This window comes from Chrysemys picta, chromosome 15 (genome assembly GCF_011386835.1).
Source record: "Chrysemys picta bellii isolate R12L10 chromosome 15, ASM1138683v2, whole genome shotgun sequence".
Classification (NCBI taxonomy): Eukaryota; Metazoa; Chordata; order Testudines; family Emydidae; genus Chrysemys; species Chrysemys picta.
Genome location: NC_088805.1, coordinates 17,065,216 through 17,091,227, shown reverse-complemented (window position 1 = coordinate 17,091,227; position 26,012 = coordinate 17,065,216). Strand labels below are relative to the sequence as shown.

General features: G+C 43.0%; 2 protein-coding genes across 2 annotated transcripts in view; one reads left to right on the top strand and one right to left on the bottom strand.

Annotated features, from left to right (window-relative positions):
* Positions 1–21,689, bottom strand: part of LOC101939207 (septin-2) — a 109,930-nt gene extending 88,241 nt beyond the window's left edge. The window contains exon 1 of the mRNA XM_065567979.1: positions 21,445–21,689. The gene's annotated coding sequence lies outside the window, so the exon portion shown is untranslated. The remainder of the gene's footprint in view (positions 1–21,444) is intronic.
* CLDN5 (claudin 5) lies at positions 816–3,462 on the top strand. Its single transcript, XM_005281111.4, has one exon. It carries the CDS (start codon positions 1,200–1,202, stop codon positions 1,854–1,856), a length of 657 nt encoding a protein of 218 aa, XP_005281168.1. The 5' UTR covers positions 816–1,199; the 3' UTR covers positions 1,857–3,462.
* Positions 21,690–26,012: the final 4,323 nt, after the last annotated feature.

Below are 26,012 nucleotides of genomic sequence, written 5' to 3'. Positions count from 1 at the left end.
AGTCGGCTGCGATACGTCGAATTCAGCCTCGCTATTCACGTAGCTGAATTTGCGTATCTTAAATCGACTCCCCCCTGTAGTGTAGATGTACCCTAAGTTAACAAAGATTCTGCCATAGAGCTTGTTAAGGTTATCATCATGTTGAACTTACTACTACCCTTTGGTAATTTAGGAAGATCTAAGGTTTTCAGGAGCAATTAGAATGATCCAAACAGGAATGACATTTTGTCCAAGGACCCAAAGAAGAGCTTTATGTAGCTGGAAAGCTTGTCTCTCCTCTCACCAACAGAAGTTGGTCCATTAAAAGATATGACCTCACCCACCTTGTCCCTCTACTATCCTGGGACCAAATGAGCTACAACACAGTACCCAACATGTTGTCCATAATCAATAACAGCTGTGACAGCATATCTGTGCCTTATGGACTATCAGGCTGAGATAAGAGCAGCGCTTTAAGCAACAGTCATTTGTGAAAGGGACGATTTGCAAATAGTTTATGGCTGACTCCCAGCCAAACCAAAAGACAGAGATAATCCAATGTCCCTTTGTAGTCTGCGGAACCTCCTTGCAGTAGTGCGGTAAAGCGCCATCATATAACAACCGAGGGTGAAGTCCAGGCACGCCGGCAAGGGAAAGGAGGGGTCAGGTTCCCCTTCCCCCCCATGCCAGAAAAGAGAACCACGGAAGGGGTAATTGAAAGTGACTTCATCTCCCATTGTGACCGTCACTTCCCTCTTCATCATGGGGGGCCCAGACCGCAGGGACCATCCTGTCCCTGTGTAACTGTCGCAATGCAAGAGCTGGCGCACGCTGCCAGCCAGTCATAGAGCCCCACCCTTAACCACACGAGGACCCCCCCCCCGGCCCCATGGCGCGGTCAGCCCCTGGGAGGGGAAGACGAAGCTGCAGCGTCTGCAGCTGGCTCCTTTCCAGCCTCTTTTCCTGCCCCCCCCCCCAACTCCTTCCAAGCGTTCATCATTCACACGCGCTCCTGCTTCCTTTCCCCCAGCCCCTCGCTGGCCGGGGGCGGCCTCCGCTGCCTGGGACTGGCCGGAGGTGGGAGGGAGGGGCCCGCCCTGCGGCTTCAAATAGAGCCCCGCGGGCCCCCGGCTGGCACTCGCAACCTGAGCCGGCTCCCGAAGCAGCGCGAAGCCACTGGCAGCTGAGTCCCGAGCAGCTCGTGAATCCGGAGGAGCAGAATGACCTCGGCAGCGCGGGAGATCCTGGGCCTGGGGCTGTGCGTCCTGGGCTGGGTGGGGGTCATCCTGGTCTGCGGCTTGCCCATGTGGCAGGTGTCCGCCTTCACCGACGGCCACATCGTGGTGGCGCAGACCACCTGGGAGGGGCTGTGGATGAACTGCGCGGTGCAGAGCACCGGGCAGATGCAGTGCAAAGTCTACGACTCCATCCTGGCGCTGGATCCCCACATGCAGACGGGCCGGGCGCTCACCGTCCTGGTGACCCTGCTGGGGCTGGTGGCGCTGATGGTGACCGTGGTGGGGTCCCAGTGCACCACCTGCGTCCGAGCCGGCAAGACCAAGTCCTGGATCGTGATGACCGGCGGGGTCCTCTACATCCTCTGCGGGGTGCTGGTCCTCATCCCCGTCTCCTGGTTCGCCAACATCATCATCAGCGGCTTCTACGACCCCAAAGTGCCCAACTCCATGAAGCGGGAGATGGGGGCCGCCCTCTACATCGGCTGGGCGGCCACGGCTCTGCTGCTCCTCGGGGGCAGCCTGATTTGCTGCTCCTGCTCCTGCCCCGGCGAGGGCGAGAACGCCTTCCCCGTCAAGTACTCGGCCTCCACCCGGCGGCCCACCTCCAACGGGGAGTACGACAAGAAGAACTACGTCTGAGGGGCCAGGGACGGAGCCGGGCTGCAGCTCCCAGCCGGACCCTGCCCTGGGCCCGGCTCCCTCGCCGGAGATGCTTGAAATGACTCGCGCGGACTCTGGGGAGGCGAGCTCCGAACTGGACTGTTCGCAGGTACCGCTCAGTGGCACAAGACCAGCCCGGCTGCGCGCCTGGAGCTCGCCCCTGTTTGAGCCTTGCAAACGTTAAACAGAAAGGACCACCGGCGTGAATTCGGTCTCTCTTCCCCACTCTTCTGTCTCCCCCGGGATGAGCGGTAAATCGGCCGGGCAGCCAATGGCTGGCACTGCTTCGCCTTAACTGGAAGGGGGTTGTTTGCTTTGAGATGTATGCTATGTAACATGCAAGCGAGTTAACCTATTACTGCAGGAATATGAACCACAGAGCAGGTGCTCAGGGCTTTTTTTTTTTTTAAACTACTTTGTGACTAATTACAAACCCGCACCTGCTTATTTAATTTGATTATTATTACTGCTGCCCCCAAAATGACCTACCGGATTGTTTATGTATCATTAGAGAATAAGATAAAGTCTGCGTTCTCCATCCGATTGTGGAGAAATGAGAACTCTCTTAAAACAAAGCCTCTTAAGCAGCGAATTCATCTCCCTAGCTGGGGAATCATCCTTCCCTTAATGTCTTTTTTTATAATTTAAAAAAAGTTTTATTGTGCTGTTGTAATGTGCTGCCTTGCCGCTGTACAGACCCGAGTGAACACATGGCTAATGAAATTAACTAACCTAAACTCTGCGGGGCATCGGTCTAAGCAGTTAGGACGATTCTGGTACAGGATTTTACAGAACTATTTCAGAACTCAACACTCCTTATTTGTTAACCCTGTTTTTATAATAAAAAACAAACGAGATTGTCTATATTTTATATGTATATTTTTATATTCTAGCCGCATGTTTTGTTATTATAAAGATGTACGAACTATTGGGGGCAGGAATAGGTGACAGCCCAGCACTCGAATTTGGTAATTAACAACCAGTGTCTGGTTGTTTGAGACAAACTTTGGAAGGAGGTGGGGTATGCTAGGGCATCATGCACAACTAGCAACTTGTTCTCCCATTTTGTGTCCAGAACAACCCATAGGGAATAGGAGTTTATAGTATAATGTATCTGCAAATATAAGAGAGGAGTTTGCACATTACAACATCTGTTAGTGCACCAAATGGCTTGTGCTAACAAACATCTCTTCCTAGGGGCGGGTGCCCTGAACATTCCCCCAGTAGGACTTTGTCATCACCTCCTTCAAATTTGAACGTTGTGAGTGCAATCTGGCTTTTTTAATGGATTCTTTTACAAGACTTCAAATGTTTATATATCTTATCAACTGATCTGTGTGATGATAATGAATTGTGCCACTATTACACTAACTTTCATCATAAAACATTTTCAGTCCTTTCAGATTTTTTTTTTAAAAGACCCTTTGGGTTGAAATTTCTCTTATTTATTTTCTTGTAAAGAAAATACCCACATCTGGCTTATTGTAACAGTGGTGGGTTTGTTTGTTTTTTCATTATTTAAGAATTTTTTTCAATTTGTTTGAGTTTGGATAAATAAAATGTAAGTTCTTTTTAAAACTTCAAACTAACCTTGGTCTTCATTCCTCAGTTTAGACAATTAACCTCTGCCCTGCTATGTTTGAAGAAAATTGGTTTAGAACAATCATGGACTGAGATCTTTGATTTTCCACTAATTGAGATAGTCGTTCAGGTATAGGCACTGATCCATGTGCATAGGAAGCACTGTGCATTCAAATAAAACTCATCTTACATTGTAACCTTGATTGCTCAGTACTCTCAGGCCAGCCAACCATCCCTCCTCCTTAACCCATTCCTAGTCTACGTTTACTTGAATATGAAATCATTACAGCATACAATGTGTACTTGCTCTGGCACATGCTTTGCATGCACAATTTGAAATTGGAAGCATTAATGCTGAATAGAATATGGTTAGGCCAAGTAGGCTCCTTCCGATATCACTTTACAAGTAATGTAAAGGATTTGGCAAGGTCTTGGTTGCCATCTTGCTGAGTCCGTCTTGCTGCCAATATCAAATTTTGTGTGCTCAGTAGGGGCACAATTTAATGTGACTATGCATCTGTTTGATTGTGCAACAGCAGTTAAATTTACTAACGCCATTCTTTATTTTAAAAACAAACAAGGAAATGCAAAAAATTCTTAACCTGATATTATTGCTGAGACTTTACATGCAATAATCAAGAAATTCAAGGTTATGGCTCCCATAGCCACCATAACTTTTATCACCGGGAGGAAGGATGACTAATTTTTGCTCTATGCAAGCACAATTTGGGATTTCCTGACTTAGATGTGTGTGAAACAAGCTTCTTTTAAAAGGGATTAGGGACTGAGTAAGTGTGACAGTTCCTAATGCAAACTCTAAAAACAATTAAACAAGTTCTAGGCCATGTGACAGTACTCTTATACCAACTCAGCACACTTCTACTGACCCTGATGGACTCCATAAGGAACTACCTTCTGCCTCCAACTAATAAGGAAACACTCTACACATTAGTCTCCCTCGCAGTATAACACTAAACCTTAATTACAGCCTCATGGTTCCATCACAAACATATAATACACATGTGTATGTCAACTCTGAATATTTGCCACTGTTGCTGAGACTTGTGATCTAACTGGATCTGTAGTTTTGCAATAGGGCTTCATCCATATTGTTCTTGCTTTGCTTAGTAAACATAAAAAAGCGATGGTGTCAATACACAGAGGCTTGAGAGACTAGGACCTTGATCCTGCAAACACTTATGTATGTGGTTAACATTAAGCACATGATTAGTCCCATTGGAGATAAAACTTCATGCTTAACCACAAGCATGTTTGCAGGATCTGAGCCTATGTGATCATTAAGCAAACACCATATGTGTAGAATTGTTTCCTCAGTAAAGAGGTGCAGTTCTTAAACTGTCAGTGTCTTAAATGAGAACTACAATACTGTTATTGTAACGTAATATGTGATTTTGGTACAAGAGTGAAATATTCTGTATTTCATCTTTGCAACTTTTGTTTGTAAACACCGTAACCTTATAAACTGTAAAGGCATTTAAATGTGTACATTTTGCAAGAAATCTACCAAAGCTGACTTGTAATTTGTGTGGTGCCTTATTTATGTCCTTTACAAAAAAAACCAAACTAGAATACAAATCTCCATACTGACTTCAGAAAAGTCAATGGGGATAATCTGTGCCCGTCGTTATCATTTCCCCTCATACCGCACTGTCACTCTAATTAATCTAACTACTGTCGATCCCCTGTGGGTAACGAATGGAGTTAACAGACCTGCAGTCCTTACTCATTTTCCTCAGGCAAAATCTCTTTGACTTCAATGGGAATTTTTCCTGAGCCGAATAAAGCCCCAATCCTGCAAACACACTTGTATATAACTTTATTATGGGAGTAGTCCCACTAATGAGAGTAAAGCTGTGTGCATGTGAAAGTGTTTGTGGGACTGGGGCCTAAATAAACAAAACAAGATTTGGGCTCTGACCAGCAATATTTTGAACAACCATTTTTGGTACTGGCGTTAAGTATCAAATAGTTTGTGTTTTCCCCTGGAACCAATCTTATAAAAATCAACACCTTACAGCGAAACTTGATTTAACAAAGCAACCTTTTAGAAGCATAGCTGTACATCACCACAGGGCTGCAGCCACTTAAAAGCAACATCTGAAACAATTAGTCTAGCCAGACCTCTTGTATGAAAAAAGCATTACTTCTGTGCATGTGTCTCACTAACAATAGCATAATTCTGTCAATAATGGGCCACATTCTCTGCTTATGTGAGTCGACAAAATTCTCCTGAAAGAATGGAGCTGAGCCCTTTTATAGTAACAAAAAAATGGGCCCACTTCTTCTGAAAGTGTCTTTATTCTGAATGTCATGGCTCTACGTCCTGTGATAGGCTTTCCTATTGCCAGTCTTTATAAAATAACCTGGGAGAACACTAATAGTAACATCACTGGAGCTGGCATCAGGTGAAAGCCGGGTTTGGATGCTTTTTATTTCTACATAGAGCCACAAACAAAATAAAAATCATAACTGAGCACTGGAGAAATAACGGAAGACGTTAGAAAGTCCTGCTTTCATCAGAATGAGGTTTGGGCCTGATCCTGCCAGGGGCTGATTACTTCTAGCTCCCAAAGTTTAGGGCTGGGGCCTTTGTTTTTGAAGAAAATCAGATTAATTTTGTGTTTCTGACAAGCACTAGGCTATTTGACCTCAAAGAACAGGCATGACACAGGCAGAAGCAATGCAAGGTGTGTTTACATTGCTCCTCCATGGCTGAGACAGATCACAGATGGATCACCCCTAGCGGAAAGTGGGCAGTTTATTCTCTGTGGGCCGTTCAGTTCTTAGCCTCGCTGCTGGGACTGCTAACAAAATTAGTAGCAATAGTTGTAAGTTTTGTGAAATGGAAAATGGAAATGGATGGAGAGCCACCAAGTCATTTCACACAGGCCCCTGAACAGCCATCAGGTTGTTACAACTTCGAATCACTACCAGTCCTGGCTCAATGGACCTGATCCAAAGCCTATGAAATCTATGGAAAGATTCCCATTGACTTCAATGAGCTTCGGATCAGGCCCAGGATGAGCTGGTACCTTAAGCGGGGGACACTATGACCGATCCTCGTTGCCGCTCAGTTTCTACAAAGTGTGTTTGAGCTGGAAAAATGCTGTCAACACAAACATACAAAAAAAAGGAATGTTCAATGAAACTCTAAATTCTCATGACTAGCAGGGACCTTGCCCAGGTTCTAGCCTTGTCAGGGAGTTCATTCAATACTTTACAGACTTCGTCAAATAATCCCATTGTTTGGACAGGCTGTTGTTTAAAAAAGAAAACATCTTCGAAGGCTGCATTTTTCAGCATTCAGGCCAGCTATGTTGAGATGAACAAAAGCTCCTCACCATCCTCTCATTGACTTCCACACGCTGGGCTGGAGAAAAGGTGTCTGCCTGCTTGGCCTTTGTCTGCTAAATTAGGGGTTCTCAAACTTCATTGCACCGCAACCCCCTTCTGACAACAAAAATTACTACACGACCCCAGGAGGGAGGCCCGAAGCCTGAGCCCACCCAAGTCCTGCCAAAGCCCAAGCCCCACCACCCTGGGCGGGGTGTGTGTGTGTGTGTGCGAAGCCCAAGGCCTTCAGCCCCAGGTGGGGGGCCTATAACCTGAGCCCCACCACCCAGCACTGAAGCCCTCAGGCTTTGGCTTCAGCCCTGGACAGTAAGGCTCCAGCTTTGACCCCAGGCGGTGGGGCCCAGGTTTTGGCTTCGGCCCCAGCAAGTCTAATGCCAGCCCTGGTGACCTCATTAAAATGGTGTCCCAACCCACAGTTTGAGAACCGCAGTGCTAAATGAACTATTAGAGTTATGAATCTGAATGTCAGCTATAGTTCATACCCTGCAAATGTAGTTAGAACCCATCTGTGCAAAGAGGGGAAATGCACCAGGCAGGAGGAAAGGGAAACTCAGTCAGTCACGTTTGCTATAGGATGTTTAAGAAATATTTCCCTTTCCTGCACAAAGATATATTTGTCATGCATCTGTTCTTCGGGATGTACTGAAGACTTTTACACTCCAAGGGAGGAATTAGTCCATGCCCACGGTTTTCTTTATGCAGCTATTCCCATGTTAAAACCTGACTACTGAATGTTACATAGTTTGTCCTTGGTTTTTTTTGTCCATCTCTAAAGTCCCAAGAGCAAGTAAGTAGTGCACCCTACTTTATTTTCCAATCTAATCTGTCTTCAAAACCCACCTTGCTCTAAACAAGCTGAGACCCATTACAGCATCCTAAACATTAAATCAGTCTCCTGTCTGTTCTCTGCACTTGGGAAATGCTGAAAGACGCAAGATTCAGTATCAGATTGGACCCACAATGCATGACTGAAGTGAAATGCAGAGCTTTAACTTTGTACACAAATCATCACTAATAGGTACATCTCTTGGGTGTCAGGGTTTGCTTTTGTAACTCTTGGTAACTTGCTTGGTAAGATGTAGCAAATACTTCCGCCAAATTAAACAAATCAGGAAACACTACAGCAAGTACATTCTGTCTTCAGGTCAAGAATTGCATACAATTTACCTGTAGTCTGGCTGTGGTAAGGCAAATCCTTTCGAAGACAGAGCTCAAAAGGACTCCGATTTATGTTTTGAAAGTGACTGGATTTTGTCAATCCCATTTTGATCAGACCTTTGTGTGTGTGTGTGAACGAGACTTAATTCCAGTCTGTTCCTTGCTGATTCCCTGCAGGAGGGGGCTGCCTGTCTGAAAAACTCCCTTTTCTTCTTACTGTAGCCTTCAATTACAAGAAAAGGACAATTTCAGCCAGTGTGTCATTGATAAAGCTTCCCATGGCAACAGTGGTCAGGCTTTGAGGTTGCTTGGCTACTCAAGCCTTGCTTTACCTTTTCTTTTTCTGAAACACAGATTGAGAGAGTCTGCCATGAATCACTTTAACAACTTGCTTTGTCTTTGGCATTTTAGAAGTTTGTTTACAACATTGAGCTTTTTCCTCTCCCATAATCCTTCGTGCATGTTACACAGCTTCAAACCAAAGTTATGGCAGGAAAAGGTCATAAGTGCTGTGAATTAACCTAAACGGTTGGAAACATACATATTATGTGAAAGGCATGCTGATGCATTCCACCCAGGGCTCCTACTCAATCTTCTCAGTACATGGGGTTCCTGCTTTTCCTTAGCCCATCATAAGCTGTTCTGAGATGTTGTGTTTGCCACACTGAAGAGTATCCTCAACTGAATTCAAATTTTAGGCTGCAAAACTGCCTTCATCAGTTCAGGCCAAGAAAGTGTGCTGTTTGTGATTTAGAAATTGTAAAGGAATTGCCACAGATCTGGTTATATGACCCATGGCTTTTCCTGCTTCAGTATCATGGTCTTGTACACAGGGCTGGCTCTGGCTTTTTTGCCGCCCCAGGCAAAAAAGCCTCCGCCCCACCTCCCCCCCAGAGCGGCAGGGGAGGGTGGCCGGAGCCCCGGGGGGAGGGCGGCGAGTCCCGGTCGGGGCTCCACTCTCCCCGGCAGCCAGAGCGCCGTGGGGAGGGCGGCGAGCCCCGGCTGTGGCCCAGCTCTCCCCAGCGGCCGGAGCCGGAGCACCGCGCTGCCCCCCTCCAGGTGCCACCCCAAGCACAAGCTTGGTGGTCTGGTGCCTGGAGCCGGCCCTGCTTGTACACATACACACACAATCTATTTATCGTAAAGAATGGAGATACTGCACATATACTGATTTTTTGGGGGCGAGGGGGAGTTGTTGGATACTGAATTCCTTTTTAAAATCTCTGAAAAATAAAATAAAATAAAATAAAATTGCCTTTCCTATGCACCTTGTATAGTTATTTACAGTTCTGCAAAATAAGTGAATTGGCCACATTTTACATTCACTTCCACAGGTGTAAAATGACTACACAAGGTGCAAGACAGCAGAGAATCAGGACTCAGAATTTCTTACATTTAGGACATCACAAAGACCTGGGGGGAAATAGCTATTAACAAAAGGCACGCTTAAAGGTATATTTGAACTATTTATATTATACACACATACTCTCTCTCTCCTATCCATAGGTCTAGATGACATGCAGCCTAAAAAATTAATTAGATGTACTGAATCACTGACTGGGGGTTGTTGTTGTTGTTTCAGTGATAGAGAACTACAGAGGTATACAGGCTGGAGAAAAGCAAATGTGGTACTACACTTTATAAATTGAAAGAAGAATGATCCTTGCAATTATCCAGTAATTCTAATTTCAAACCACCGTCAAATAATGGGACAATTATAAAGAGAGGGGGGAAAATCACAAACCAGCTACAGGATAATAGAACCATGAACAACAAGCCACATGTTCAAAACATTTGTAGATGAACCTAAAAGGAGTTGCAAACCCCAGCCAGGACAGAATATATAAAGTGATCTAGATTGACTAGGACACTGGGCAGATATAGATACATCATGCCATCTGACCCTTTTCAGAGTGGTTCTAATGGACATGGTGCTTAAAATGGTGGTAGCCGTTGGCACCCTGTCGACAGCGGGGCTCCTGGTGGAGCTATTGGTATGAACTGGTATTGGGAACGTAGGAATTTTTTGAATAGGTTCCCTATTTTAGACAAGGCCTATGTGGATCTTGTGAGGGTGTGTGCACTTAGAGAATAGATTTAAAATTTTTATTAAAGTTAATGTTTAAAATTAAATATACACAAGTTAAGAGGGAAGGTACTGTACATCTGGGGTCCGGCTTGAGTTATGAGGGATTACAGGTATCAGTTACAAGGATCACGAGATACCTACATATCACATAACCAGCATAGACCCAGATTGGGGTGTGGGAGTTTTTAAAGCATCAGTGGATAAGTGGGCTTGGGTACACCACCCATGGAATGTATAAAGAGTCCAAGTCAGTGTCAGTGTAGCGAATAAAGACATGGGTGGGGTGCATCCCTTGGTTCGTCAGGGAAGGAAGTGAGTTATTTCCCTGGTCGGAGGTCTTGATTACTCAATGTGGTATTGACGGTGTCCTGTGATGTGTTCCGTATAGATGTCTCTGGACCACCTGATGGTGTCGGACACCATGAGCTGTCTCATGAGCCGGGCGTAGCTTTGCTCGACTCCACATGCTCCCAGTACTGGCTCGTTGTGGGGGTCACACGAACCCAGGGCTCCCACGATCAGGGCATGTATCTGGACCGCGTAGCCCTGGGCTCTCAGGGTGTCAGCCAGCGGGGTGTACTTCAATACTTTCCGTGCTCGGGCCTCGTGGAAGGCCGGTGACCTGTTTTCAAATGGCACCGTGACATCTACCATGAGGACCTTCTTCTTTTCTGCGTCCGTCATGACGATGTCGGGTCGCAGACGGCTGTCTGTCCTGGGGATGGCGGAGTCGATGGTGATCTTCCACAGGGATGGCGGGATGGCTTTCACCAGCCAGTTCTGGATGGCATTGTGGCAGTGCCACCAGGCTCCGGAGTGCTGTTTGCATCCACACAGGACGTGGGGCAGGGTCTTGTTGGCATAGCCGCACTTCCTGCAGCGCTTGTCCCAGTTGCTGTGGCGGATGGCTCCATTGAGGGGGACGCAGTTGAGCCGGGCCCGGTGGACGAAACACCAGTTGGCGAACCTGGTGAAGCTGCTCCCGGGGAGGAAGTGGTTGCTGGCGTCCCACTTGCTGGACACCTCGAACACCTTGCCCTGGTCCGGCTTCCGCTTGAGGTTCTCGGCATAGTGGCAGTGGATGGCATCTTTCAGGGTCCTTTCCAGCATCGTTCTGGTGGTCGGGGTGATGATGGTGTGGTCAGGGGTCTTTATGCGTGGCATCAGTACTCCCAGCTCCCGGTGCTCCTCGCACCACTTCCAGCTGCATCTGATCCTCTTTCCTAGGCGTCTCGAGGCGTTGTGGGCGTGGGACCAGAGAGAGGACAGGTCTCCCCCCTCTCTCCCGAACTCAGCCTCCAGGGAGCCACTGAGGTAAGTGGCGACGTCCTGCTCGGAGGGGGCCCTGGCAATGTGTTTCCTGACCACGTCCCATACGGCTTCCTGCGCGATGCTCCTCACCGTCGGGTCCGGGCACGTCAGGAGGCTGTAGCAATGGCTGTGAAGCCATTCTTCACCCAGCCTACTGCTTGGAGTTAGGGAGGATCCTCTCCCTTCTAATGCCTACTGGGTCCCCCAAGCATCACTGGCTTACTCAGGGGTTGTGTGGCACAGATGTTGCCTCAATTTACATACATCACTACGGAAACACAGCTAGTACTTGAATGGGGATTGTGGACGGTATCAAATCAGCAAACAGCCATCTGCACAACACTTCAGGGAGAGGAAATGACTAAGGACACTGGAGCAAACCTCTATTCTTTAATGTCCATAGACAGCAGAAAAAAACTGGGTTTAACATCTTATCTGAAAGACCCAACTATCTATCTTCAACTGCCAAGAATTCAGTGTACCTACCTCAGAAGGATGATGGCTGGAGCTAAACCTGATGGGATTTGAACCTGTGGGTCCAGGGTGTTTAAATATTTTTGGACTTTTGCTTAGATCATTAAGATCTAATAACAAAGAAAAGAGAACTATACATTTCTGATTTCTCACTGTCCCAAAGATCTGTCAGCCCTGCATTAACTGCTTCTGGACAGCTGGGAGACTGGTGGATACAGGGCATTTATGGAATGAGGGGGGGCAGTCCCAAATGAAATGGATACAGATTACAAGAAGCTGCAAGATGCTGCCCTAGCCTTAATGAAACAGAGACAAGTTTCTAAAGGATTAATTTATAATCTTGCTAGTGAATGGCTAATTTAATTGAAAGGCAGAACAATATAATCTGATTAATTTATTTATCATTTTGATCTAAACAGATTTTAAGGTGCAAGGAGGGAAGAGATTTTAGGGTTTACATGTAATGTACGTATATGGTCAATAAAACATCTTGCACATTTATTGCCATCTTTCAGTTCCTGGGTAACAACAAAAAGCAATACATTTAGTTTAAATGGAAATCAGTTTGTTTATTCACACTGTAGGACAAAAGTAAATGTTTAAAATGGTTGATTTTTAAATGTAAACAGTGGTTAACCCTCTCAAAACCAGCCTTGATCACATCAGCAATCTTTGAATTCTGTGCCAGCTGTTATCACACTGCTGCACATTGCTGCTTTCGGGCCCAATCCTGCAAGGTGCCAAGTGACATCAATGGGAATTTTAGGCTCTTAGCACCTTGCAGGATTAGGACCATTAGCTATGGGGAAATCATTTGTGGTTTTAGGCAAGCAGAATTGTAACCCTATTGTATTATTTAAAATACTGCAAATATATTAAATGCAATCTAACATATCCAATGTAAGCTAATATTTCACATTCTTATTGCTATTAGCAGTACTTGGAGTAGTTGAGGGCAAACAAAATGTTAGAAAGAATTTCTGTAATTTATCAGCATTTAAATGCAGTGTGTTACTAGCTAAATAATACTACACGATCATAGAGTATCAGGGTTGGAAGGGACCTCAGGAGGTCATGTAGTCCAACCCCCTGCTCAAAGCAGGACTAATCCCCAGACAGATTTTTGCTCCAGACCCCTAAATGGCCCCCCTCAAGGATTGAGCTCACAACCCTCAGTTTAGCAGGCCAATGCTCAAACCACTGAGCTCTTCCTCCTCCCCCCCCATATGTAGGCAGTATGCTTAGGGTTTATTTTTGCTGAGTTCTGCACCACATCTAGTCCACTTTTCACACATTGCTTATTGGATAGACTAATTGGATATTATGCATTTGGCCTTGATCCTCCACCTTGTTTCCCAAGATCTCTCTGCTGGGGTTCTGCATGGGTGCAAGGGTCTGCCCATGCACATTCAATGAAAAATCTGGCCCCTGTTGTCTTGTGAAAATAACATACTACAGAAAAATAAATACAGTGTAAAAAGTGCAGATACTGTAACAGTCACTCTCAGGTTTGCTATCAGACTTAGAATGCGTGCTTGTGTTAAAGAAAAATATGTCTGGTGATTTTAAACAACATAGGCCAAATTTTCAACTGGGCTCCTTAATTTTAAGGTGTATCTTTTTTATATGAGCAAAATTCTTAAGAATATAAATATTGCAGGTACAGTTAAAAGGGCCAATGAAAATGGACCCCATTATGTTATTAGTCCAGTAAAAAAAAAAAAGGTTGTAACATTAAATGCATTTTTAGATATAAAAACATAAGAACAACCATACTAGATCAGACCAATAGTCCATCTAGTGCAGGATCCTGACTTCCAACAGTGGGTAGTACCAGGTGCTTCAGAGGGAATGAACAGAACAGGGCATTATCAAGTGATCCATCTCCTGTCATCCAGATTCAGCTTCTGGCTGTCAGAGGTATAGGGAAACCCAGAGCATGGGATTGCATCTCTGACCATCTTGGCTAATAGCCATTGATGGACCTATCCTCTATGAACGTATCTAACTCTGTTTTGAATACAGTTATCCTTTTAACCTTCACAACATCCTCTGGCAATGAGTTCCATAGGTTGACTGTGCATTATGTGAAGAACTACTTCCTAATGTTTGTTTTAAACTTGCTGCCTATTAATTTCATTGGGTGACCCCTGGTTCTTGTGTTATGTGAAGGGGTATTCACTTTCTTCACACCATTCATGATTTTGTAGACCTCTATCATATCCCTCCCCCTTAGTCATCTCTGTTCTACATTGAATCTAAATCTCAGTCCCAGCCTTTGTAATCGCTCCTGATATGAAAGCTGTTCCAAACCCGTTGCCCTTCACTGTACTTTTTCCAATTCCAATATATCTTTTTTGAGATGGGGCAACTGGAACTGCACAGAGTACTCAAGGTGTGAGTATACCATGGATTTATATAGTGGCATTATGATATTTTCTTATTATCTATCCCTCTCCTAATGGTTCCTAACATTGTTCGTTTTTTGTCTGTTGTTGCACATTAAGCAGCTGTTTTCAGAGAACTATCCATGATGACTCCAAGAGCCCTTTCTTGAGTGGTAACAGCTAATTTAGACTTTCATTATTTTGTGCACGTAGGTGGGATTATATTTTCCAATGTGCATTACTTTGCAATTATCAACATTGAATTTCATCTGCCATTTTGTTGCCCAGTCACCCAGTTTTGTGAGATCTCTTTGTAACTCTTTGTAGCGTGCTTAACTATCTTAAGTAATTTTGTATTGTCTACAGACTTTGCTACCTCGCTGTTTACCCCCCTTTCCAGATCTTTTATGAATATGTTGAACAGCACTGGTCTCAGTACAGATCCCTGGAGACCCTGCTATTTATCTCTCTCCACAGTGAAATGACCATTTATTCCTACCCTTTGTTTCCTATCTTTCAACCAGTTACTGATCCATGAGCGGACCTTCCTTCTTACCCTATAACTGCTTAGTTTGCTTAAGAGACTTTGGCGAGGGACCTGGTCAAAGGCTTTCTGAAAGTCCAAGTACACTGTATCAACTAGATGACCCTTGACTATGTATTTGCTGACACCCTCAAAGAATTCTAATAGATTGGTGAGGCATGATTCCCCTTTACAAAAGTTGTGTTGACTCTTCCCCAACATCGTATGTTCATCTATGTGTCTGACCTGTCCGTTCTTTATTATAGTTTCAACCAATTTGCCTGGTACTGAAGTTAGGCTAATCAGCCTATAATTGCCAGGATTACATCAGGAGCCTTATTCTTAGAGCCCTGGGTGGATACAAAATGTATATCCGCAGATATAAATTGCTATCTGTGGAGCTGCAGGGCTCTACTGGGAACTGCAGCAAGGAAAGCAGCAGCATGTCAGGAGCCAGCGCCCCACGCAGGCAGCTCCTCCGGCGTGGCTGCACTGCCCCCAGCCCCACCCACTGGGGCAGGCACCAGGCTTAACGGTAGCTGTCCCTAGCTGTGCTAGTGTGTGCAAACGGCTCACACGCTCCCGGACAGGAGAGACAGACCACTGCATGGAAGGGAATCCTGTCTGGGAGTGTGAGAGCCACTTGCACACACTAGCACAACCAGGGACAGCTGCCGGTGAGCATAGTGCCCACTGCAGTTGGCAGGGCTGGGGGTGTGGCTGGGGCAGAACAGCCATGGTACGGAGCTGCTGGTACGGAGGAGTGCTGGCTCCTGGGAGCATCAGCCTGACATGCTGCTGCTTTCCCCACTGCAGTTCCCAGTAGAGCCCGGCAGCTCTGCAGATACCAATTTATATCCGTGGATATAAACTTTGTATCCCTGCAGGGCTCTGCTTATTCTTTAAGTTCTTATGTATCAACAGTGTATTTTTCTTAAGTTTCAGCCAATCAACATTACTCAGAATGGTTAGCTGATTGAGCTCTGACTGGTATTTGATAGAACAAGGAGTAATGGTCTCAAGTTGCACTGGGGGAGGTTTAGGTTGGCTATTAGGAAAAACTTTTTCACTAGGAGGGCGGTGAAGCACTAGAATGGGTTACCTAGGGAGGTGGTGGAATCTCCTTCCTTAGAGGTTTTTAAGGTCAGGGTTGACAAAGCCCTGGCTGGGATGATTTAGTTGGGGATTAGGTCCTGCTTTGAGCAGGGGGTTGGACTAGATGACCTCCTGAAGTCCTTTCCAACCCTATGATTCTATGATTTCTCTTGAACTCTTTCCAACTACCCTGTCAGTTAATCTCCCTCTGTGTGGGTACCTGTGGATTTTACACTGGCTTTCAAACACACTCAACAATAAGGTCTATTCTCCCCCTGATGTGTACACACACATAACTCATTAACACTAATGGCCGTTATAATGTGCGCCCATCGGGGGAGAATAGGTCTCAAATGAGTGCAGGTTGGGGCACAAAATAATCCATCTGAGAAAGAAAAATAAAGTACTCCATGGTGGGAGCAAACGTGAAACCTCAAAATGGTGCAACTCTATCTGCACGCAGCTTCCCATGAAAACCTTGCCCCATGCGAAGGAACGAAAACAAAAATCACTGGAAAAATCTGAGAATTTCTTATCAGCTCCAACAAAATACCCAACATTTGAAAATTCTTGCTTCATGGATAGTTTTAGGCTAGGTGTTCCAGTCATTAAATGTTCTGTCTTCACTGGGTATCTTTTGTTAGAATTAGGATATCTGTTGCAATAACCAGTATAACCTTTACCCTTAGCTACACAGCCATACCGGTTTCCAATTATAAGAGCAATCTTTTATTTTATAATACAAATAAACCCAATCGTTATCGCAACACAGAAGACTAAAATGAATAAGCAAAGACTGCTGAGTGATTTCACCATTTTTTCCCTCCATAATTTCCTGCTATTATTTCTATGGAAGCTACTGCCAAGATTCAAAGCAACATAATACTTTATTGTACATGCTGCTGGGTTTGTTTATGACTTCATTTGTTTGTTACAACCTTTATTTTTAATTTTTAAATGCAACAGTGGAATTTAAACATCTAGTCCGGAATAATTTTTGAGACCCAGTATCATTTACTAACAGCACAACTTTGTCCTGTTTTTATGATGTTATCCAGGTAGTAAGGAGTCCAATTCCTCTCATTAACCTCTCCCACTCAAGCTCCCAGCTTTTTCACAAGCAATGCTAGAGATGGGGGGGACCCCAGACCTAGCATAGAAGCTCAGGGCCTCAGTGCAGATGTCTCTGACTCCTGCAGATCCCCACAGTTCTGCTGGGTTTGGAAACATAACTGTAGCACATTGCGTACATAGAGAGGGGGTCACAAGACAAACTTCCCTAAAATCACTCCATGGCGGTGAACTCTGCAAAAACATTCTCAGGGATTTTCCTCCACTTAGGTCCTTTCCTCAGGTATTTTCACAAGAGGGGAGTGACACAGCATTTTACTATTATAATCCATCTCTAACATAGTATGATACTGATGGGCAGGCCCTTTCCTCCCATCAGTACTTAAAGCACTAATGAATGTCACAGGGCTATATTTACATATTCTCTCACTGTGCCAACTGTTCCATGTACTTGCACACATTATGACTAGCTCCAAACAGATACCGGAACAATGAATTACTGATGAAATCCCTTTCTGCATTGGAGGCACTAGTGGAAGGGAAGACATTGCTCAGCTTACAAACTTCCACACCTCTCTTGCATATTCATTAAAATAATGGTATGCCCATTTCATAGAGTGAGAGAACATGCTTCAGCAGAGGTTTGGTCTGAATGGACTGTCAGCTTTGAAGGTCAAATTTTGAGCTCCCGACCCAAAAGGATAACAGAGTATGCTATTGTCAGTGTACTGGAATTAGTATTGGGTGTGGATATGGGTTCAGAGGTGTCTGGGAACTGTAACAACAAGAGGATAGGACTCAATGACTGACATGAATAATAAGGTTCTCATTCAGCAAGGTACTTAAGCATGTGCCTGACTTTAAGCACCAAATGTTCCAGTAAGGTCAATGGAATTAGTCATCTGCTTACATGTCTTGGAGAATTGTGGCCTAAATGCTCTAAGTGTAAAGTCCTGTATGTTCCAGTCTATGCATCCGCTGAAGTGGGCTGTAGCCTACAAAAGCTTATGCTCAAATAAATTTGTCAGTCTCTAAGATGCCACAAGTACTCCTGTTCTTTTTGTGGATACAGACTAACAATGCTGCTACTCGAAACCTAAGTGTAACAAACGCTTTTCCTGCAAAAAAGTTCTAAATCGGGGGGTTATCATTATAATTTTAAAATCTGAGTCATCTTGGTGCTTATGTAAGTGAGAGCACGGATGGGAACAGCGCAGATATTACTAGGTGAGTGTCCCTCACACAGAAGAGCGACATGTCTCCAGAAAGGAAAGCTTTGAAGCTCTAACCCAAAACTTCATCAGGTCCTCCCTTCTGAGGGTTTAAAAAAAGTTGTAGAAGAAAAAGCTCACATGCTAAAAAAAGACTTAAAAGTGTAAAGTCCTGTCCACACTGGGATCAGCAATGTGATAGCTACATCCATGTTTAAACTTATTGGTTGCTAGCAGAGATCCAGCAGCTTCTCCATCCAGCGTAGAGAGAAATTCTTTTTTTTCTTATAGCTATGTTATAAAACCATGCTAGATACTCTCTCATGGAAACTAACAGGTAAGTGTGAAGCAGGGACTTTCCGGGTATTTAGTTAACCAAACTAAAAGGGGAAAAGAGATGCAGTTTGACAAACTCAAAGCCAGTCTAGAACACAGAACCTAAAAGTGTTCATAAAAAATATAGCAGTAACTCCACCGACCATAACAAAGAATTACATCTGTCCATCTAACCAAGAAATAAACGTTAACCTATTTGTGTGCGTGTCAGAGGTCAGTATGTTTGTATAAATATACACATATACGGTATAATCTAACAACTCTGGGCACTTATTTTTATGAATTAAAAGGTGGTGTTCTCACCCTTCTTATTAAAAAAATCAACAGAGCTGTATTCAGGTTTCATATTGCTAAAACTTCTATTTTTGTTACTAGATATGCTACAGCTTTATTAATATAGAAGTATCAAATAATTAAAAACTAAACAGTTGTCAAAAATAAATGAGCCAAGTCCATTTTGTGATGCTGTAGCTTGGAATTTTATTGTCTGTTCACCTACTTGCTAAGTTACTAATGTGCCATGGATCTGCCCATCATTTTGAATCAGAAAAGCTCTTCTTACATACTCCCTGCAGAAGAGTCATGATGAGTGCAGGAGGAAATAAAAACAATTTACGATTTAATGAAAAAAGGACCACAAAAATGTGCTGGAAAACAAAAAAGTGAATAGATCATCACATTTTTCCCCTAAACACTGGAATAAAGGAGGAGGAGGAGAAGCAATCCTTAGCTATGAGACACACTGGTTTTCTGAGAGAAGATCAATGCTATGGTTTTGGAGAGAAGTATTGCTAGCTTTCAAGAGATTTCTACAAGGCACTCTTGATAATAAGGAAAGGCAGACTAGTTATTAGGGTAGGGTGGAAAAGATGAGTAATGAGACAAACACAACCAGTCAGCATTCAAGATCCGCCAGGAATAAGAGAGATTTAAAGAATTCAGTGATTAAAAAAGGACTAATCTGGAAGTGCATGGCTCAGCAATTCCTAAACTATGTGCTAATATAATGAGGGAAGAAAAATGAAGAAGAAAATTTTTTGTCTTTGTCTTTTACCCAGCAATGTAGTGACTATGAAGGACACAGTGCAGCATGGAATGGAAAAGATCTGCCCATTCAGGGTATTCATTTGAGTACATAAGTTCAAAGTATTGGCCTCCTAAACCCAGGATTGCGAGTTCAATCCTTGAGGGGGCCATTTAGGGATCGGGGCAAAAATCTGTCTGGGGATTGGTCCTGCTTTGAATAGGGGGGTTGAGACCTCCTGAGGTCCCTTCCAACCCTGATATTCTATGATTCATGATTTTAGTCTTTCCATGCTAGGGTTTTTAGAACCAAATACTCTTCTCTTTGCTGTTGATGCAAATGACTGAAGACAGAATTCCCATAATCATGCCTTTTAAATAAGTAGATGATCACCAGGGACTGGATAGGAATCCTCCACAGCTGCATTAAAATTTGTGTTCTCGCTTTCCTTGCGGAGGCCATGAAGTGGAACATAGTTCCATCTCTTTCCTTTCCTCCCTTATTCATAGTGGAACCTTTCACTTTGCCTTTTGAATAATGCCACACAGTGCCGTCATTTCAGGAAATGCCAAACTGTTTACACTGCTAAAGGAGTCAGGCATCTTGCTGACAAATTCAGGAAACACTTGAGCAGAAGAGATAAAAGCAATTGCTGCAGAACTATTGTTTTCCATTTCATTTCACACACTGAAAAGAGCTTTGGTGACCGCCCAGGAGGTGCCCTCAAATACAGATTCCAAGACACCTTCTTCCTGAGCCTAGAAAACCAAACCAGATTGATCAGACCCGCTCTCTTGTTAGTCACTCTCTTTTTTCCTGTTAGTGCCTTCATTTTCTATTTTTGTATTTCACCATGTCATTTTCAGTCTTTTTCAGGTTCTCTTTCCAGCTGTGTATCCAACAGCTTGAAAACTTTTCTTACACTGTGCTTGCTATGCTTAGTGAGTTTGCTAAAGGGACATTAACAATAGAAGCCAGCAGGATTGAGAGTCAGGATTAAGTAGCTTTAGCAGGAAGAACCTTATAATGAGGATGCCCTCTGCCCTCTGTTTATTAAAGTATTGTCCCAGCTACTCTACACTTAATGCTAATACAACCTAATCCATTTAAACAGAGTTCACAGGGAAATAAACTTGTTGAAATAACATTACTATTCTCCTTACACTAAAGTATACATTATAATCAATATAATAGTGCTGTTCACAGAATGGGACAAACTGACCGTCAGAGACATCCATTGCACATCCAAAGCAGGTAAACAGGGTTTCTCTGAACGCAGTTATCTGTGATGAGCTGAGAGAACAGGGAAGAGGGTGTACTTTAAATGTGCTGCAGGTTCCTGCTGGGATTTGCCCCATCAGCCAATTGTCCAGGTGAGGGTAGATGTGAGTGCCTTTTCTTCTGAAATGCACCACCACTACTATGCATCTCATAAAGACTGTCAGTGTTGTTGAGAGACCAAATGGCAAAACCTTGTATTATGTGGGGCTCAAAAAGGGTTTTCAACCAAAGTACATTATTCCCCAAGTCAGTAATGAGTCCTGTCTCAGTGTATCATAGCTAAACAGTATATAGATGGGCAAAGGACTTGTCCTTGAAGGGTAGTGAGTCCGGTTCAGTTTATCATGGTTATACATTTTATAAATGACAAAGTGAGCAATCTTAACTAGGTGCCATGAAACCTAAGAAAATATTAAAATTACTTAAAAGAAGCCATTCAAGCAGCAGTCTTGAGTCAACCAATTAATAACTACTAAGAATCTTAAATCCATATTAAATCCTATCCTTTCTCTCAGTTTGCCCAGGTTAACTTGTGTCTCCTTTCCAGGAATACCATACTCTAAATAGTAGCATTTTCCTATTCCATTAAAATTATCACAAGAAAAATTTAAATCTAATTCTTTGGCAGTGCTTTTGCAAACGTCAGCTCACCAATGATGCTGCAGAAACCGTGCTGAAGTGGAAGGTTGCTACTCCATGATGCTATGTTATGGCTTATTTTTGTTCTGATGGGTTTTTCCTTCCTCCTCCTCCTCCACTGTCTCGTTGCCACTGCAGTTTTCTTGTATAGATTAGATGAACAGAGTGAGCGCTGATGAGTGCTGCAAAGTTGAGGAATGGGAGCTGTGTGCGCTGCTGGTTTCTCAGGGAGATTTTATGGTTCTTCTTCAGTTTCACTGGAGGAGGAAGGCACACCTATTTCAAGGCTTAGCTAGATTCAAAAATTAGCTGTTATTCGTTCAATGGCTCAATGCCTTCATGGCAGGTCTTTAGTAACAGCTTTAGCTCATGAATATGCAATCTACATATACAGTGGTAGCATAAAGACTTCCATTTACGTGCAAAATATTTGCAAATATGCTTCTCAAAAAAAAGCTTATGGCATCTTTAATAAGGAATAGCTAGATTTTCACAACTGGAGGAATCATGAGTTAGCCATAACCCAAAAACATTTCCCAACTATACATCAGGGCTGTTGATTAATTGTAGTTAACTCACATGATTAACTCAAAAAAATTAATCGCAGTTTTAATTGCACTGTTAAACAATAGAATCCCACTTGAAGTTTATTAAGTATTTTTGGATGTTTTTCTACATTTTCAAATACATTGATTTCAATTACAACACAGAATACAAAGTGTACAGTGCTCACTTTTTTTAATTAAAAGTATTTGCACTGTAAAAATGAAACAAAAGTAGTAGTATTTTTCAGTTCACCTCATACAAGTACTGTAGTGCAATCTCTTTATCATGAAAGTGCAACTTACAAATGTAGATTTTTTTTGATACATAACTGCACTCAAAAACAAAACAATGTAAAACTTCAGAGCCTACAAGTCCACTCAGTCCTACTTCTTGTTCAGCCAATCACTAAGACAAACAAGTTTGTTTACATTTACGGGCGATAATACTGCCGGCTTCTTATTGACAATGTCACCTCAATGTGAGAATAGGTGTTCGCCTGGCACTTTTGTAACCAGCATTACAAGGTATTTACGTGCCAGATATGCTAAACATTCGTATGCCCCTTCATGCTTTGGCCGCCATTCCAAAGAACATGCTTCCATGCTGATGACGCTCATTAAAAAAATGACAGGTTTTAGAGTAGCAGCCGTGTTAGTCTGTATCTGCAAAAAGAATAGGAGTACTTGTGGCACCTTAGAGACTAACAAAAATAATGCGTGAATTAAATTTGTTACTGAACTCCTTGGGGGAGAATTATATGCCTCCTGCTCTGTTATACCCATATTCTGCCTTATATTTCATGTTATAGCAGTCTTGGATGATGACCCAGCACATGTTCATTTTAAGAACACTTTCACTGCAGATTTGACAAAATGCAAAGAAGGTATCAATTTGAGATTTCTAAAGATGGATACAGCACTCGACCCAAAGTTTAAGAATCTGAAGTGCCTTCCAAAATCTGCGAGGGACGAGGTGTGGAGCATGCTTTCAGAAGTCTTAACAGAGCAACACTCCAATACAGAAACTACAGAACCCAAATCACCAAAAAAGAAAATTAATCTTCTGCTGTTGGCATCTGCCTCAGATGATGAAAATGAACATGCTTTGGATCATTATTGAGCAGAACCCGTCATCAGCATGGACACGTCCTCTGGAATGGTGGTTGAAGCATGAAGGGACATATGAATCTTTAGCACATCTGTTATGTAAATATCTTGCGATGCCGGCTATGACGCTGCCATGCGAATGCCTGTTCTCACTTTCAGATGACATTGTGAACAAGAAGTGGGCAGCATTATCTCCTGCAAATGTAAACAAACTTGTTTGTCTGAGCGATTGGCTGAACAAGAAGTAGGACTGAGTGGACTTGTAGGCTCTAAAGTTTTAAATTGTTTTATTTTTAATGCAGGTTTTTTTGTACATAATTCTATATTTGTAAATTCAACTTTCATGATAAAGAGATTGCACTACAGTACTTGTAATGAGATTGAAAGATATTTCCTCATTTGTTTTGTTACTGTGCAAATATTTGTAATAAAAAATAAATATAAAGTGAGCAGTGTACATTTGGTATTCTGTGTTGTAATTAAAATCAATATATTTGAAAATGAAGAAAACATCCAAAAATATTTTTTAAAATGGTATTCCATGATTAACAGTGTGATTAATCACGATCAATTTTTTAATTGCGCAATTGTGATTAATTTTTTTAATCACTTGACAGCCCTATTATACATTTTCCTTAAAATTAAATTATGACTTTAAAGTGTCAATATTTTTATAATTGTGCAGGTGTGTGTGTGTTTGTGTGCATGCATTTGATTGAAATCAAGCTCTCTCTCTCAAGGGGGTGAAGAAACCCCAATTAAACTACTTACATTTAGAGCTCTGATAACATCTCTTATGAACCACTCCTCTTTGAAGTATCCTGACTAGAGAGCATTCTTCCATTCTTTTGAAGTTAGGAGTTTTTATAAAACAGATCTTACAAAGTTTGTTTTTCAGCTAAGATCATATCAATACCAGCTGGTATCTTATACAAGATGTGTCCTGTTCTTTGATAAGAAATCTTGTGGCTTATTTGCCTTTTGCCCAAATTTTTGGATTTACAACCTGCCATTTGCATTACATTCACAACTTGCAATTAAAGACTTCAATAAAATATTCTATTAATAGCACAATTATAACACTTATAGCCATCTTTCAAAACATAATATAAAAAGAAAATACTATAAAACGTTAAAGCAAAATAGAAATTAAAGGCATTTGGAGCCTATGTAATCAGTGGGTGTTATCTCCATTAACTCTTGAGGCTTCTCATGTTGACAGAAAATGAAATTCCTCCTAGAAATTGCCTTAGCTACCTTAAATCTTTCATATAATTAAATAAACAAGTATGTATATTATAGTCACCAAGCATAATGTATATGAAAATTGTAAATATTTCTTAAAATACACCAATATACAGAAAAAGTTTTTACAAACCGAACGTTGATAAATTATTACAATTTTCATAATCAATGTTTTGCATGCATGTTGAGGTTTATCCCCCACAATTAAGATTAGTTGGGCCCTACTGTGAACCATTGGTACTTCCTATGGGCCAGATGGATGGACATATGGAAGTTCACATCCTGTTGGTTGAGATCCATGAACCAGTCTTAAGCCTGGAGAGATGGAATAATGGAGGACAAGCGTTGCCATCCTGCATCTGAGGCAATGTATGTATATGCCTATCACAGGCCGCCATGGTGGTCACAATGTTCTCATGACTTTCTGCCCCTCCTTGAAGATGCATTTCATTTCCTCTCTGCCATCCAGCAGGATTTTTTTTTTTAAAAGGAAGAGGATGACTCCCTATCACACTAGGTAATTGTATTTGGTGAACAGTGCTTGGTAGTTCACCACCCAGAGTGGCAATGAGGCTGATGAATATACCTTTTGCCCAAACATGTCTAACTTCTGAGGGTCCTTGTCCTTAGGATTGCCTTCATTAGACTTCAATTTCTCATGTTGTAAGAAGCAATGAGTTAGACCCAGGGCAACATGGAAACACACAAGAGAAGCAGGAAACCTATTAAAATTACATGACAAAAAGGTAAAACTGCAGCAAGTGACTGTCAAAGCTGGAAGGCAGTGGTGAAGGCCTTGTTCCACATGGAATATAGAGGCATAAGTGCAAGCCTGGGCGTAAAAGTGCTCAAAACTTTTTGTCGGCACTTGATACCTTATCTCCACACACATGGAGGTGGGAGGAAGAGAGGATGGGGTCTGTCATAGCCCATTGGCTGGCTCTAGGATCTCTTTATTAATAGAGAGAGAGATTCTGACTTGTGTCATCACACTCAGGACATCAAAGAGCTTATGAGACTTTACTTGTACAAACGTAGTCTCAGTTGACCAGGGTGTCCGTAATATGGGGCAGGAAGTCCTGGAAGGCTTTAAAGTCATCTGTTGCTGGGATGGGTGCTGCTGTTACTGCCTTGTCCAGCAATGGGTAGTATTTATTGGGGGGATAGGGGGACATCAGCAAACCCTGGTATCCTCTCCTGTTCCTATGGGCCCACATCCAGTTCTACTGTGGGTGGCCTACACAGCAAAGCCACCATGAAGTGCAATATCTTCCTTTTTTAAAATGCATTTGAGGGTGACCTGCTCCTTAACACATGGGAGGATGGCCACACTGGTCTTACTGAGAACGCAGGTGGCATTTTGTACAGGTATTGCCAGGTTGGGGCTGGCTGGCCAAGTGCCACTCATACCTGTGCTCTGAACAGAGGGGATCCCTGATATCCTCTTTGGCATCCTTCTCCAATAACCGGGGAGAGGAAGCTCTGTTAGTAATAACTGTATACCTTTCTTAATGTGTTTTTGACAGGTTTCCACATGCCCTTCCTTTTTTCCCTACTCCCTTTTTGACCAATGAGTTGGCCATAGCATTTTGGAATTCCTTCCTACTTTCCCATCCTTTCCAGCACCCGTCAGAATCTTTTTTGGACATTTGCATTTTTGGTGCCATCTGCCATTTAAAAAAA